This window comes from Heterocephalus glaber, unplaced genomic scaffold (assembly GCF_053883595.1).
Source record: "Heterocephalus glaber isolate CG9 unplaced genomic scaffold, H.glaber_assembly_v1.0 deba00001579, whole genome shotgun sequence".
Classification (NCBI taxonomy): Eukaryota; Metazoa; Chordata; class Mammalia; order Rodentia; family Bathyergidae; genus Heterocephalus; species Heterocephalus glaber.
This window is the reverse complement of record NW_028258360.1, coordinates 11106751-11120134: the sequence shown is the minus strand read 5'-3', so window position 1 is coordinate 11120134 and position 13384 is coordinate 11106751. Positions and strand designations below refer to the sequence as shown.

Below are 13384 nucleotides of genomic sequence, written 5' to 3'. Positions count from 1 at the left end.
GAGGTGGCCCATTGTGTAACTAGCGATGCCTTTCGCATCTGTGCTGGTGGCTGTGCCTTCTTGCGCGTGTGTGCGGGGGGTTGGGAAAGCTGTGTGTGGCCTGTGGGAGAAGAGACAGTCAGGAAGCGGCAGGTTCACAACTGACAGTTTATTACTCAGCGTATCTAGTTCTCTAAGGTCTTGGCTTAGAGCAGACCTCCACGGAGCGGAGTGTCACGGCACTCAGCGGCGATCTAGAAGGGCAGCCTCACGTGACAGCTGTGCTGTGGGGTCAGGCTTTCTCCACATCCCCACGCCGAGCCCCACCTCGTGACCAGCCCTTTGGCCGAGTCCCGGTCCCTTCATTGTCTGCCTGAACCAGAGCGCATATCTTGAGACCTTGGTGACAAGGACTGCAGCTGCCTGCTCCTGTGGCAGCGGTGATGAGCCCAGGAGTCCCGTGAGGAACCAGGTGCCTTCGTGTTCCCTGGTGACCACGCTTCCTGGCACCCACCGCCCGGCTGCCGCGCTGCCCCTCTCACAGCACGTCCGTGTGGTGACAGTGACGTTCAGGGCCTGGCCGCACTCCTCCCCGGCCACCTGCGTGACTGGCAGGGTTGTCAGCGTGTCGCCCAGGTTAGTGCCATTGATGGTCCAGCTGCTGAGGACACCCCCTGTCCCCGGCACCAGGACCTGCTCGGCAAAGTCCCGCTCGGGGATGCACACGGGGAGCCCCCAGCCAGGGCAGTGCACGGGCCGCTCCAGCTCCAGCAGGGAGATGTCATTCTGGCCCAACTCCGCGTCGTAGCGCAAGTGCACATGTGCGCGCCTGACCCTGGCCATCCTTGGGGCCTCGCCCGGCCCGGCAGGACCTGGAATTGGGTGAGAAACTGCTCAGAGGCTGACCACCCAGGGAGCCCACATGTGTGACACAGGTCGCAGGACGGTCCCGCTGCTCCACGGCCTGCACGGTCCACGCCCTCCCAGCGGGCAGCGCGTTCTCGTTCTGAGAACCAGAAAGGACCATCGAGGGGGAGCTTCTCCAGACTGATCAAACTCAGCTGCTCCAGAGGGTTTTCAGGCTGTTTGGTTAAATCAAAAATCTGTTAGGATAAAGTGTAAAAATACGTTTCCTTTGAAGTCCTGCACATTTGTTACTGAGTGCATTGGTAGTTTATCACAGGGACTTCACAGACTCCCGAGGGAGAGAAGCTGCTGCCCAGCTGGATGACAAACAGCACAGATCCATGCAGGGACAGGCGGTGCCACTGCCCAAGTAGCACACTCGAGGCGTTGGGCCGAGTCTGGCTGCAGCCACTCTGGCTGTCACAGTGCTGCTCTGGTTTTATAGGTTTCCTAGTCCTGAGTACCAGCCACACTCACCTGCTGCCGCCCGACGTTCTGCTTGACGTTTTGTGTGTGCTTTCTGATCCTTTAACTATCTCAGTAACACTGAAGCTCAGTTCAATCCTGTCTTGCATTAGAAACGAGTTGTACTTCCAGCGTGATCTTATACAAATTTACGAAAAACACTTACTTAATTTGACACTGATGTTTCTATGCAGCAGTGAGCACCGTGCTGTTGTCAGGACAAAACCCTCCTGTATTAGGGCACCGCCACAGAAGTCTTTCCCTTGGGAATCTGTCAGTTTGACCTGTAAAAAACAAGACAGCTCTGGACAGCTGGGGGCACTTGCAGGGTTGGGCCAGTGGAGCCAGTGGTTAAGGACGTGGGCTCCATGAACGGCGGCTACCATGTGTGTTGCACCCACCCCAGAAAGCTGCTAGACCTTGAGCAGATCCTGGCAACCTGAGCTTCCATCTGAAAGGTGCACATGGGCCCCTCCTACCCAGGCAGAGAAACACTCATCAGATCCACCTGCCCACCCTGGACCAACAGGCGACAGTGGCTGTGGAGCAGAGGTTTCCCAGAGCCAGCGTCTCAGGGACCACTGCCTGGCGCCTGCCCTGGGTGTCCACAGTGCGGGGTGGAATGGCCATCTCTGGCAGAGTCGGGGGACTCCCTGCACTGCCTGCACTGGGGTGGAGCTGAGAGCCTAGGGAGCCCTGGGATGGAGTGGCCTCTGCAGAGCTGCAGATGCACAACTTTCAGCAGCCGTGACGTGCACACATGTGTGGAGAGAAGACCCTTGGGTTGTGGAAGAATTGGCACTCGTGCAGGCTGGCGCTGGTGCCCATCCTGCCAGCCACAACAGCAAGGCTGCTCAGAGGACACCACAGGGTCTCACTGCTGGTGGGAAAGCCGGCCCTGCACTGAGCGCTCCTCCAGTCCTGCCCACGTCTTAAAGGCAGTAGCCTTGGGCGACATGTCCCCAGTGTCTGACCCGCAGCCCAGAGTGACACACAAGTACGTGTACAGAGCGCGGCACGATCTGGCTCCTGCCAGGGTAAAACACCATGCCTGCCACTCACGGAAGGTCACTAGGCAACAAAGAAACAGGGCTGGGGCCCAGGCCGGGAAGACTTGGAACTGCTGACAGGCATCAGCAAGCAGAGCAAGATGGTAGGGACTGTGTTCCAGATACGCAAAGACAAGGAGAGGGAAAAAGCTTAACCTTCAGAGGGCAGCTGTAGTCTGTGATGGGATTGTCGGCTCTATAAGAGAAGGCTGGAGACCGTGAGGATGCAGCAAGAGAAATGACCTACAGAGGCGCCAAGGGACAGATGTGTTAAAGCGACCAACTGTCTCTGGCTGTGGGATACCGACAGCCTAAGCCAGTCCGAAAATCTGCAATCTGCAGTGTTCCAAAATCCAGCTTTCTGAACCATGCCACGGCACTAAAAAGTTTTGGATTTCAAAGGATTTCATATATTTGGACTAGGGATGCGTGGCCTGTAGTCTCCATAGATATCCCAAAATGCAAGGGACTTAGAAAATCGAAACACTTCTGTGTGTCCCAGCACTCTGGTAAGAGATCCCCACCTTGTGACCCCAGATCCAGAGCCTTAAGACAGAGGGACAGCACAGGTACGTCAGCTTGGCCGCAGGGGACCAGGGGTGGCAGAGACCTACCCAGGCAGTGCTCTAAAAGGTCACCGTTCTGTCCTAGACAGCTCATCGTAGGCAGGGGTTTACTGGGTTGGACAGATTAGAAGCACTGCCTAAAAATGGCGCACTTTAAACAAATTTGTAGAAGTGAAGATTTGGAAAAACTTCAGGGCCACACTGATAGCAGAAAGTCCAGTCTGTACCCACATCGGGCAGAGGGGACTGCAGAGCTGGGGACGTCCCCTGGGCCATGAGATGAAGAAGGAGGGTGGCTGCGGTTGAGGGCAGATGTGTGGACACAGCCCTGATCCCGCTCTGTGGAGGCTGCGTGTGCGTGTGCGTGTGCTGTCAGAGCTCCTCAGGGGCCTTTCACGGCCTTCCTGCCGGGTCCTGTACTGCACAGTGATCGCCTGGTTCGCTCTGGAGCCTGAGCCCCTCCTCGCCGTCCTGAAGGGCCAACTGATCTGAGCTTGGGAGGCAGCTTCACGCCACACTCCCTGGTGGATCTCAGCAGCACTCAGGACGCAAGGCCAGTTCTGGATAATTTTCACCTCTGTCCTACTGGCCAGGCTGGCTCTTCGGTTTGTTTTGGGAAATTGCATATATTCAGTCAGTTGCCTCTGAACTATTTCTAGGACTGTAGTAGAGACAGATAACACTGAGCCTGTGTGCCAACCCTGCAGCACCCGAGGCCGAGGGTGCTCACCACCTAGGCTGCCACTCCCTGAGCACCAGGGACATGGACAGCGATGCTATGGCCAGCACGGGGCACTGTCACCACCCGGGAGGGCTGGCGGTCCTGAGCCGCCCGACACCCTGCCCTCCATATCCAGATGGGGGAGAAGCGATGGGAGGGTGGAGGGCACCAGGAGCACCACCTGTCCAGCTTCGCCCTCCCTGTCGCTCTGTGGCTCTCAAGTCCAGCCTGCGCTCTGCTCTGACCTCTCCTGGTCCCCACTCACTGCCAGAGAGGCCATGCAGGATGGGGCTGCTCTGAGCCCCCGGCCCTCAGGAGGAGCCACACTGCCCTGCCCACATGCATCAAAGCACCAAGCTGTGGGTCCTGGGGGCACGCTCAGTGCTGATGCAAAGCACACTCCAGAGCTGCACACTTGAGACGAAGGGAAACTAAGTGTGGCAGTACATGTGGAAATAGTATTCACATCGATTGGGTTAAAAGACATTATCAAAGTTAATTTCACCAGTTTGTAGTGTGGCTACTAGAAGGTTTTAGATGGTTACACTGTTCCTACCGGGTGCAACACCTGAGGGCACAAGGAACAGGTCTGCCCAGGGGAGTCAGGGCCAGCAGAGAAATCAGAACCATGATTGGCATGATATGGCATGAAGCCATAGTAATGCAAAGACAAGACCTGTTCTGTGGAGTTATTTTTAAGAAGCAAGAAAAGAAATACCGGCTAAAATAGGCGGTAACTGAGGTGCTTGGAATTGTCCAGGAGAAGCACCAGGTGCAGGGTCCTGAGTAGGGTCTGATGCCTGCAGCTCAGGACCAAGCATCCAGTAAATGGAAATAGGACATTTAGCTTCCAGACCAGTCAAGGGAGAAGAGGGGGTGGAACAGGAATGAAGGCCGGAGAGAGACAGCCAGACGGAGCCTGGCTCTGCAGCCTGGCGCCCTGCGAAGCAGGTCTGGCCTGTGCAGCTAACGCTGCTGCCAAGTAAATAGAAGAATAAAGTGAAGGAAAGATGGTAGGAAACAGGAGATGGGGCAGCGGGATGGGGGAAAGTATCAAGGATGGTCAGATACAGTGCAACACTGACGGACTTCCCAGAATGAATGGAATTAGTATGCATCGCAAATGCATACCAACTAATAAAAGATTGACAACATCAGCCCTAGATCACAATGGGTGATTTTCTTTGTGCCAAAGGCCCTGGGTTCGACCCCCAATACCAGAAAAAGAAAGAAAAGAAAAGAAAGAAAGAAGCAACTTGTCGTCTCCGTCTTCCAACTAGGCGATGATTAGTGAATCAGGCTGGGCTAGGACTTGCTGTCCTCCTGCCTCAGCCTCCTAGCATGCCGCGATTACAGCCCTGTCCACCATGCCCAGCCACAAGACAAAATTTGCAACAATGAAGTAAAAGCCGCTGGTGGAACACTTGTTACCTGCCACGGGAAACTGGGCGGCCTCAGCCTGCTGCTGTCTGGCGTCTTGACATGCTGGGAAGTCAGGACTCCGCACGCGCACTGCTCTTCATGGTGGCGGCAACAGAAGAAGGAGATCAGCGTCTTCCACACACAGCCGGCCTGACCCAGGGCAGCCGTCAGACCCCATCCCACCGCAGCGATTTGAGCTGATTTGTGCATCGGGAGAGCTAGTGAGGTGAAACCTGCAACTCCGAGCTTACCACGCATCGCGGGTACCGAGACAGGCGAGACTCAGGACGAGTCTGCTCTCACCACAGAGGACACACCCTCCCATGCTGGGACGGAACCAGGCCCTCATGTGTGCGAGGCACGCGCCCTACCACTGAGCTGCCCAGGCCAGCCCTGAACTCGCGACCCTCCTGCCTCCCGAACAGGTAGGGCTGCAGTGTGCACCGCTGAGCCCTCGACTGCCCCCACAGGAGGAGCAGGGCTCGGACGGGGCCGGCCTCACCTTGGGGAGCACACGACCTTCGGTCCTTGGCCAGCTTATGGCCCTGGGCGCAGCTGCACACGTAGGACGCCTGCCCCGGGTGGCAGAAGTGCTGGCACCCATCCGGCCTCTCTGGGTGACATTTGTTTGTAGCTGAAAAGGCATGGAGGGGAGCCAGAAATGCCAGCACAGGAAAGGAGTCGTTGGTCACCACCGTCAGTCCGAGCATCCTGTGCAAATCTCCCCACACTCTCTCGGGAAGTGCAGGAGTAGACAGGACCCACACTGAGTTTGTCCTGAGGAGTGGCGCCCCCCACCCGTGTGTGTGTGTGTGTGTGTGTGTGTGTGTGTGTGTGTGTGAGAGAGAGAGAGAGAGAGAGAGAGAGAGGGAGAGGGAGAGAGAGAGAGAACACATGCGCCTTGTTCTTGGCCTACAATGTCCCTGCAGAATCGAGAATCGCCATGGAGAATCGCCTCTCAGAGACAGCGTGGGACAGGCGGGCTTAGCAAGGCCACATGGGCAGCTGGAGCACCTGGGGATGAGGTCAGCACCTTCCTCTGGGGGTGCCAGAGCGGCAGACAGTGGAGACAGGGTTCAAGGAAGGGTAACCCCGGGAGTGCAGAGCAGGCTCCGTCTACGAGAGCATCTTTCCCTCCCATGTGACTTCTGCTCACTGTGACTGCATTGTCTCTGAGGTGCCGTGCTGTGAGCAGCAGGAGAGGACCTGTCCCGAGAACCCCCCTCGGGCCTGGGGTGTGGGCGCAGCTCACCCAAGGCACAGGTCCTGCCCTCAAAGCCCGGGGAACAGGTGCAGGTGAAGCTGCGGATGGCATCGTGGCACGAGCCGTTGTTGAGGCAGGGCTGGGAGACACATGGAGAGCCACCTGGGCAGTGGGGTGGCCTCTGCTGCATGCCTGCTTCCCCCCGGGCCCTGTCAGCCCCCTCTGCCCGCCCACGTCTGTCATCCCTCGGGGTGTCTGCAGCCCTTGCTCTGGCCTCGCTCCCACCCCAGCCCCACTTCCTGCCACACCTCCCCCTCCCAGGGCCGCCCTCCCGTCGTCGTCTGGGGCACGGGGGACAGTGCTCTTCTGGCCTGACTCGGCAGCCCTGCCCTCGGACCCCAGCCAGGACAGGGAGCCACTCACCCCTGTACTCTCTCCAGAATGCACGCTGGGAAAGAAAAACGCAGGCATGTCACAAAAGCAAGTTTGTTCTGTTCCTGGAGGGCCATGCTGGCTGCATTCACCCAGCAGCAGGATATTAGCAGGGACGTCTGCCCAACAGCCCACTGATTTCTGCTAAACTCGTATTTACTTAAGGTGTGTGCAACCCGTCATCATGGCCCAGTTAAGGATGGTGACAGCATGAGACAGACCCCTCCCATCACCTCCCTCCCAGGGCCGTCTTAGGCCCCACGTTGCCATTTTGTGTTTTTGTGGGGTAGGATTGGGGGGCGTCTAGTGATCAGGAGAGCCTGGAAGGGACAGGTGTGTGACACACACACATCCCCACACCACAAGTGCTGGACTAGGGCAGCTTCCCTTTACCAGGAGTTTGGAAACTGAAATTCAGAACAATGCTCTGAAAATACTCTTCACTTTGCTCTTCGCTGTGATAAAGATGGGCTGTGTCCGAAGAGTCCACTTAGGGTGTGCATTTAGGACACTCTAACTTAAGTCTTGCTACCTTCATGTGTAACATGGGATTTCTTTCTTCTGTTCTGGGCATCAAACCTAGGACAAGCGCTCTACTCTGGGAGACAGTTACTGAGCTCCTGCTGTTGTGTTCTGAAACTTCTGTACAAATATTCAGCCTGGGATTCAGCCCTGTATCTGCTGCTAAGCCTGTGCGTAATTAAATGGCGAATCTGACCAGTGTTATTTAGAGTAGACCTGCAGTCACATGCATGAGAAAATCATTTACTTCATTCAAAGTACAGATGATGAGACATTTTCTTACTATGTAGAGGGGAAGACTATTGTGTTTTCAAGTTTTTTCAGTGCTGAGGTGGAAGCCAGGACCTCACTCAGGCTCACAGCTGAGCTGCATCCCGGCCCTCCCTTCGAAGCCCTTTTGACAAGGAAGCTGCAGGGTGGCAGTGACTTCTGTCTGTGACAGGCCAGGAAGCTGCAGGCTGGATCCCCTCGCCTTTCTGGGTCCCTTTTCCTCCACTAACTGATCATGTGTGCCTCTGGGGAAGAACTGTCTGAAGCTGCTGCCCTTTTTTCTTATAACAAATATAAAAAATAAAGCGAGTTTCATTTCCTGTGAACATTAATGATGTCTATTTTCTGTGGAGCCCAAGACACTTCTTGTTCACTCAGGTTGGACCTGCAGCCAGAGCCGCCCCGCAAGAAGCGGAGCTTTTGGCCGGCTTACCCACCGTGGCTTCGTCATCTTCAAACACCTCTCTGGCCTCTTCGTGGACACAGATCTCTTCATAACATTCTTTTTCCAAATTGCCCTCAAAGAGCTCCTCCAGGATGTAGGAGCCAGCACGCTTCCACCTGAGCAGAACTTGGTTTGCGCTTGTGGCCGGAACAAACACTTCGCGGCAAGGGAAGAGCACAGGGCATGTTAGCAGGAGCCTAGAGCATGGGGATGCCATGTCCTTCAGGCTCCTGTCAGTCAAGAGGGCAGCGCCTGGCCTGGGGCACTGTCTCGAGGCCACCTGGTCACTTCCCTGTTTGTCGAGTGTGTGGACAGCCTTGTGAATTGGGACACTGGTGTTTTACGGATGGAGATTTCAGGGCCCAGAGAAGGCGGACTCAGTCAGCCTGGAGCTGGCCAGTACCACCAGCCTGCTTAAACCTCACTGGTCCCAGTGCTTTCTGTTCTCGGTGTGGCCAAAACTCCAGTCCGGGCTGCACCCTTGCTGTAGACACATGGCCACCATGTGCTGTGTCACACGGATGGACAGCTGTGGCTGAGTGACAGCCGAGAGTGTGGGCAGCCCTGACTCCATGGGGGGCATCAGCGTGAGGCAGGAGACACAAGCTCTGAGGGGCTCTGGCCAGGTGGCTGAGGTGCAGGAAGGAGACCCGAGCAGGTGATGACACTGCCTGGGATGGGCCAATGCGGGCTGAGCTGCTCCCACCATGATGCCCCTGGGAGGCCCTGGAGCTCGGCCGGGGTGGGGGGGCAGGAGGCCCTGCACTGGCCGCCAAAGGGCTTGGAGCGCTGCGATGTGACACGGCTGTGGGGAGGGCCTGGCTGGTGGGTGGGGATGGTGCTGAGACCACCATGTTCCCAGCGAGGCATTGCCCCTCCCGGGCCCTGGCTTCTCCGCCTTTCCCCTGTGCCTGGTGTCCCTCCCGGCCAAGCCAGGACCTCTGCCGCCCCTTCTCCATCCTTTCCTCCTTGCCTGGGTGTGTCCCCAGCCCTGTGTCCCGTGTCCCATCTCAGCATGGCTAGGGAGGCCCAAGGCCACAGTGCCGTTCCCAGCACATCGTCACCAAGGACAGCGAGACCCAGCAGCCCTTGGGAGGGAGAGCCAGCAAGGCCATCCTCCAGGGCTGCCAGGTTTCTGGAGAAAGTGCCCTCCGCAACCCACTGGCCAGTGCCTACCTGACAGTTCCGCCTGGTGGAAAAGGAGGAGGAGGGCAAGGCCCTGGAGCAGCAGGACACAGCCAGCCATGCTGATCGGAGCCCGGCCCGGCAGGACCAGGTGATCAGAAGTCCAAAGTCCAGCCCTGGGAAGTGCAGGAGGCGAGGGAGGTCAGCAGGGGCCCTGTCCACAGACCAGCGAACCTCATTGGACAGGCAGAGTGGGACAGGCCGCTCAAGGCCTCAGTCCTTCCTGTGCCTTCTGTGTCCACCTGAGGGAGGACAGGCAGAGGCAGAGCATCGTGGGGAGACCAGGGGTGGATCCCAGGGAAGGGGTGGGGACCCCCACAGGGAACCGATGGCAAGAGCAGGTGATAGGAGGCTGGGCAGGAGCTCCAAGCTGTGTGTCCCGGGACCCTCTGCAGGGCGTCTTCCTGCGGGGCGACGTCCTGGCCCAGGGCGCAGTGACGCGGAGCCTGAAGACAGGACAGGGGCCAGGATGAAATGGTGGTCCACGGTGCTGTTGACAGGGGTCTTGCGGGGACCCAAGAGGCCACTCGGGGAGCTGTCTGGGACAGAAGCCTGGATGTAGGTGCAGCCTCCGCGGGCTGTGAAGGGTGAGGCTGAGACCGGCCCCGGGACAGACCTGGGGGCGCGTGTCCCGCCCGAGGACCAGCCCTGCGGTCTGAGGGGGAAGCAGAGCTCAGACGGGGTCCTTGTGGCCAGTGAGCGCTCTCCACAGAGAGTGAGGGGTTGGACTTTGTGGGCTGAACGGTCTGTCACGAGCACTCAGCTCTGCCGGCACCACCGTCACGCTTCAGCTGGGAGGAAATCCTGCCAGGGACACTTGCCGGCCACCGCTGTACCACTCTGCCAGCTCCCTGTCCCTGGTCTCTGGGCTGCTGGCGCCTGAGCTCCTAAGGCTGACAGCCCCTGGTGCTTATGGCTCTTTCTGTAAAGCCACTGCTCTGTCCTCACCACCTGCAGACTTGCAGGAACTTCAGAGCCCACGCTACCCGAGAAATGAGTCACAACAGATGACGGGGGCTCACCAGTGGGGCTCTGGACGGGACCTGTGCTACACCTGGAGACAGTGCCCTCCTAGACCAAGCCAGTCAGTGCACGGGAGTGGTGCTGAGAGAGGCAGCTGCAGGCCTATGACTGGCCCAAATTCAGGCCTTCTGATTGGTCCAAATTCAAGCCCCCCGATAGGTCCAAATTTGAGCCTGTCGATTGGTGTATGTTTGAGCCTACTGATTGGTCCTAACTCATTTCTGTGGTTCAGTTCAAATTCTAGCGGGGCGGACACCTGGAGCAGCTGTGACTGTCCGGGATGGTGGCAGGGGTCACAGTGGTGGCGATGAACAGGACACTGGGAGGTGCAGCAGTTTGATGGACATCTGTTGTGTCCCAGCAAACAATGGCGGGGCAAAACAAGGTACATTGGAGAGGGCTGTGCTCACCACAGCTGACTGGAGATTGGAGACAGTAACAACTGCCCGGGCCCCTTCCACCTCCGCTGCACTTCCGGTCCTGTCTCCACCACTTCCTTAGCATCTGAGGGGGAAGGGGGGCACCTCCTCAGAGTTGACCGAGGTAACCAGAGGGGTGGTGGGAGGCCCCCAAGGCAGGCTGCCCATCCCTCCCGGGGAACTGTCGGGGAGTAACAATGAGGGATGGGCACTGCAGCTGTCGGCACAGGGAAAAGAGGGGAGTGTCCTGCAGACACCAGAGATGGAGCAGTGGGGACACATACCAATAAAACTTTATTTGTAAGAGCACGCAGTGGGCTGCATCCCAAATGTGCTGCTCTAGTTTGCTGCCCCAGAGAGAGGCCCCCTAAGGCCCAGGTAAGAACGTGATGTTTTATTTGCAGGCATCGGGAAGACACTAGAGGGGGCAGGAGAGAGATACGGGAAGCTTTGCATCCTGAAAGGATCCCGTAGCTGCACTGTGGGGCACGACCTTCCAGAGCAGGCTGGAAGGAGGGAGAGAAGTCCCTGGGAGACGGCTGCCCTAGTCAGGGTGGAGTGAAGTGACATGTGACATGCAGCTGCCCTCCTGCTACCTCGTGAGGGGGACTGTGGTCCCCGATGGAGGGTCCCTGGTGAAGGGCTCGTGGCAGCCCATGACTTGTGCAGCTGTGGGAAGCCGGGTGGGGGACACAGTGAGCCCGAGCTGCCCATGAAGGGTCCCAGTGGGGCTGTGGGGTCAGGTAGGGACAGATTCCCAGGGAGACGGGTGAGAGAGAGAGGATGGTGGTGTCAGCCCAGGAACTGCGGACCGAGGGGACTGTGCAGAGATTAGAGTGGGAACCGAGAAAGACAAACTGAGGCTTAGGGGTGTGAAGTTTGTTTTAAAAGGTGGGAAAAAACCCAAAGTCTTTCAGCAGTGGGTGAGTCAAAATAACTTCAAAGCTGGGCTGGGAATTAATTAATGCATGGGCTTGGTCAGGTGGGTGGTACCCAGCCTGGCCATCACCATGTGTCCCTCCCATGAAAGGACGTGGCAAAGTCCACACTAAAAATGCTCCTATGGGGTAATTTCAGGACCAGGAATAACTGCTTTGAAATGAGGAACCAGACAAGGGCCCCAGGGTCTGAGCAGTGGTGGCCCAGTTTGCCCCGGCTGTGGGCAGCTCCTGGGTGACTGGGCCTGTCCACTCGGCTGCCAGGCCAAGGCACGTGGACTGGACGACCTCATCCACATCCTGTGCCCTCAAAGTTCTGGAGCTGGAAGTCTGAGCACAAGGAGCCGGGATGCACAGACAGCTGTATCACTGCACCCTCACTTGGCGCCCTGGCCCTGTCAGAATGGCGCCAACCCTCGGTGCCGATTCCCAACACCACTGGGGTGGGGATCAGGTTTCAAAATGTGAATTCTGGGGGACACAAACATTTGGACCAGCACAGCATCTGAAATGCTGTGTGCAGTGCTTCAGGTTCTCAACTGGCATCTCCAAAACCAGTTTTGGACCAAGCGCCCTGCGGCGAGCTGTGGAAACATTAAGTTTGAGCTGCTGTGGCCATCCCGACTCCTCACTGAGGGACAGTCCTCCTCACTCGGTCCTGCTGTTCCAGAAAGAGATCCATAAATTCAGGGACAACTCCTGCCACCCGCGGTGCACCCTTGGGCTGGATACCGGACACCTGCAGAGATCTTCCTCCCCCTGAGGGCGTGGAGGCCCCTCTCTGTCCCTCTCCATGCAGGTCCCAGAGAGCTGTCGACAGAAATGTGCAGCACCGGACAGGAGCAGCTGTTATGGCTGTGTCCCTGTTACAAGCCTCACGGGGTCATAGGTGCGGCTTTTTCAGAGGTGCCTGGACATAGAGTGTGTGGTGCTGGAATTGATTCATGGTGCAATTCTGGGATCAAGGGCACTAGGATTAAGGGTGTAAGCCCACTGCCCTAAGTAGTCTGGATAAATAAGAGGGGCAGAAAGATGCCACTGAGGTCCCTTGCTTTGCTACCTTCTGCCTGCCGTGAAAGGGTCTCTGTGATGCCGCCCTGCCTTGGAGCCAGTCGATTATGGACTGCAACCTCTACGAACTGGGAGCTAAATAACCCTTTCCTTTTTAACTTGGGGTGCCGAGGACTTTGTCTCAGCGACGAGAGAAACAACAAAGACAGCGGCCTCCCATGTGTGCCCTCACTGTGTCCCGACGGAGCCAGTGTGTCTGTCGTCTCCCTGGCCTTCCTGCATCCCAGCATCTCTGCACTCAAGCTGTGTCTCACAGTCAGCTGTGTCCGATGCCGGCCTGAGGCGCTGAGTTCTCCCTGAAGGGCTTTGTGTTTTGTGCTGCCCTCCCCACCACTGCCCCTGGATTCACGTGCAGTGAAGCGGATTCCCAGAGGACAGCCCCTCCTCACTTTGGCCAGCCCGAGCCTGCTCCTCCATTGTTGGTTTGTCTGTCTCTTAGTCACTTTCTTGAGGGTGGGACCCAGTACTGACGCACGCCGCTTGCAGGAGCAGAGGCTTATTTGGAACCACATTTTTAGTCCACAGTCAGCCGGCCCCAAGGGAGAAGGCCTGGGAGGGCCTGGCGGAGGAGAGCTGCTCAGGGGACGGAGGACAGGAAGCGGGGAGAGCGGTGGAGCTGGAGAGGGAGATGCCAGTGAGCACTTCTTCCCAGCAGACCCCTCCTCCAGCACATGGGCTGTGACCCCCGGCCACTGCTGAGTGCAGCACCACGTGAGCTAGCCACCTCCCCAAAGCCCCGCCTCTGAGCTCAGGAAGGTTTGGGGTCT

The 13384-nt window shown here is 57.7% G+C and overlaps 1 protein-coding gene across 14 annotated transcripts; it reads right to left on the bottom strand.

The window, feature by feature from the left end:
* Positions 1–133: 133 nt before the first annotated feature.
* On the bottom strand, positions 134–10298 carry Proz (protein Z, vitamin K dependent plasma glycoprotein). 14 transcript variants are annotated; one of them, XM_087193162.1, is made up of 9 exons: positions 10189–10298; positions 9158–9612; positions 7974–8137; positions 6736–6760; positions 6361–6504; positions 5611–5742; positions 5118–5305; positions 1517–1634; positions 134–851 (listed from the first exon to the last, which is right to left on the bottom strand). In XM_087193162.1, exons 2-9 carry the CDS (start codon positions 9225–9227, stop codon positions 223–225), a joined length of 1470 nt encoding a protein of 489 aa, XP_087049288.1. In that variant the 5' UTR covers positions 9228–9612; positions 10189–10298; the 3' UTR covers positions 134–222. The 14 variants fall into 14 exon arrangements, with proteins under 14 accessions (XP_087049288.1, XP_087049283.1, XP_087049287.1 ...); XM_087193157.1 differs by having other exon boundaries at positions 9158–9705; positions 10189–10294; XM_087193161.1 differs by having other exon boundaries at positions 9158–9701; positions 10189–10290.
* Between the last annotated feature and the right edge of the window lie 3086 nt (positions 10299–13384).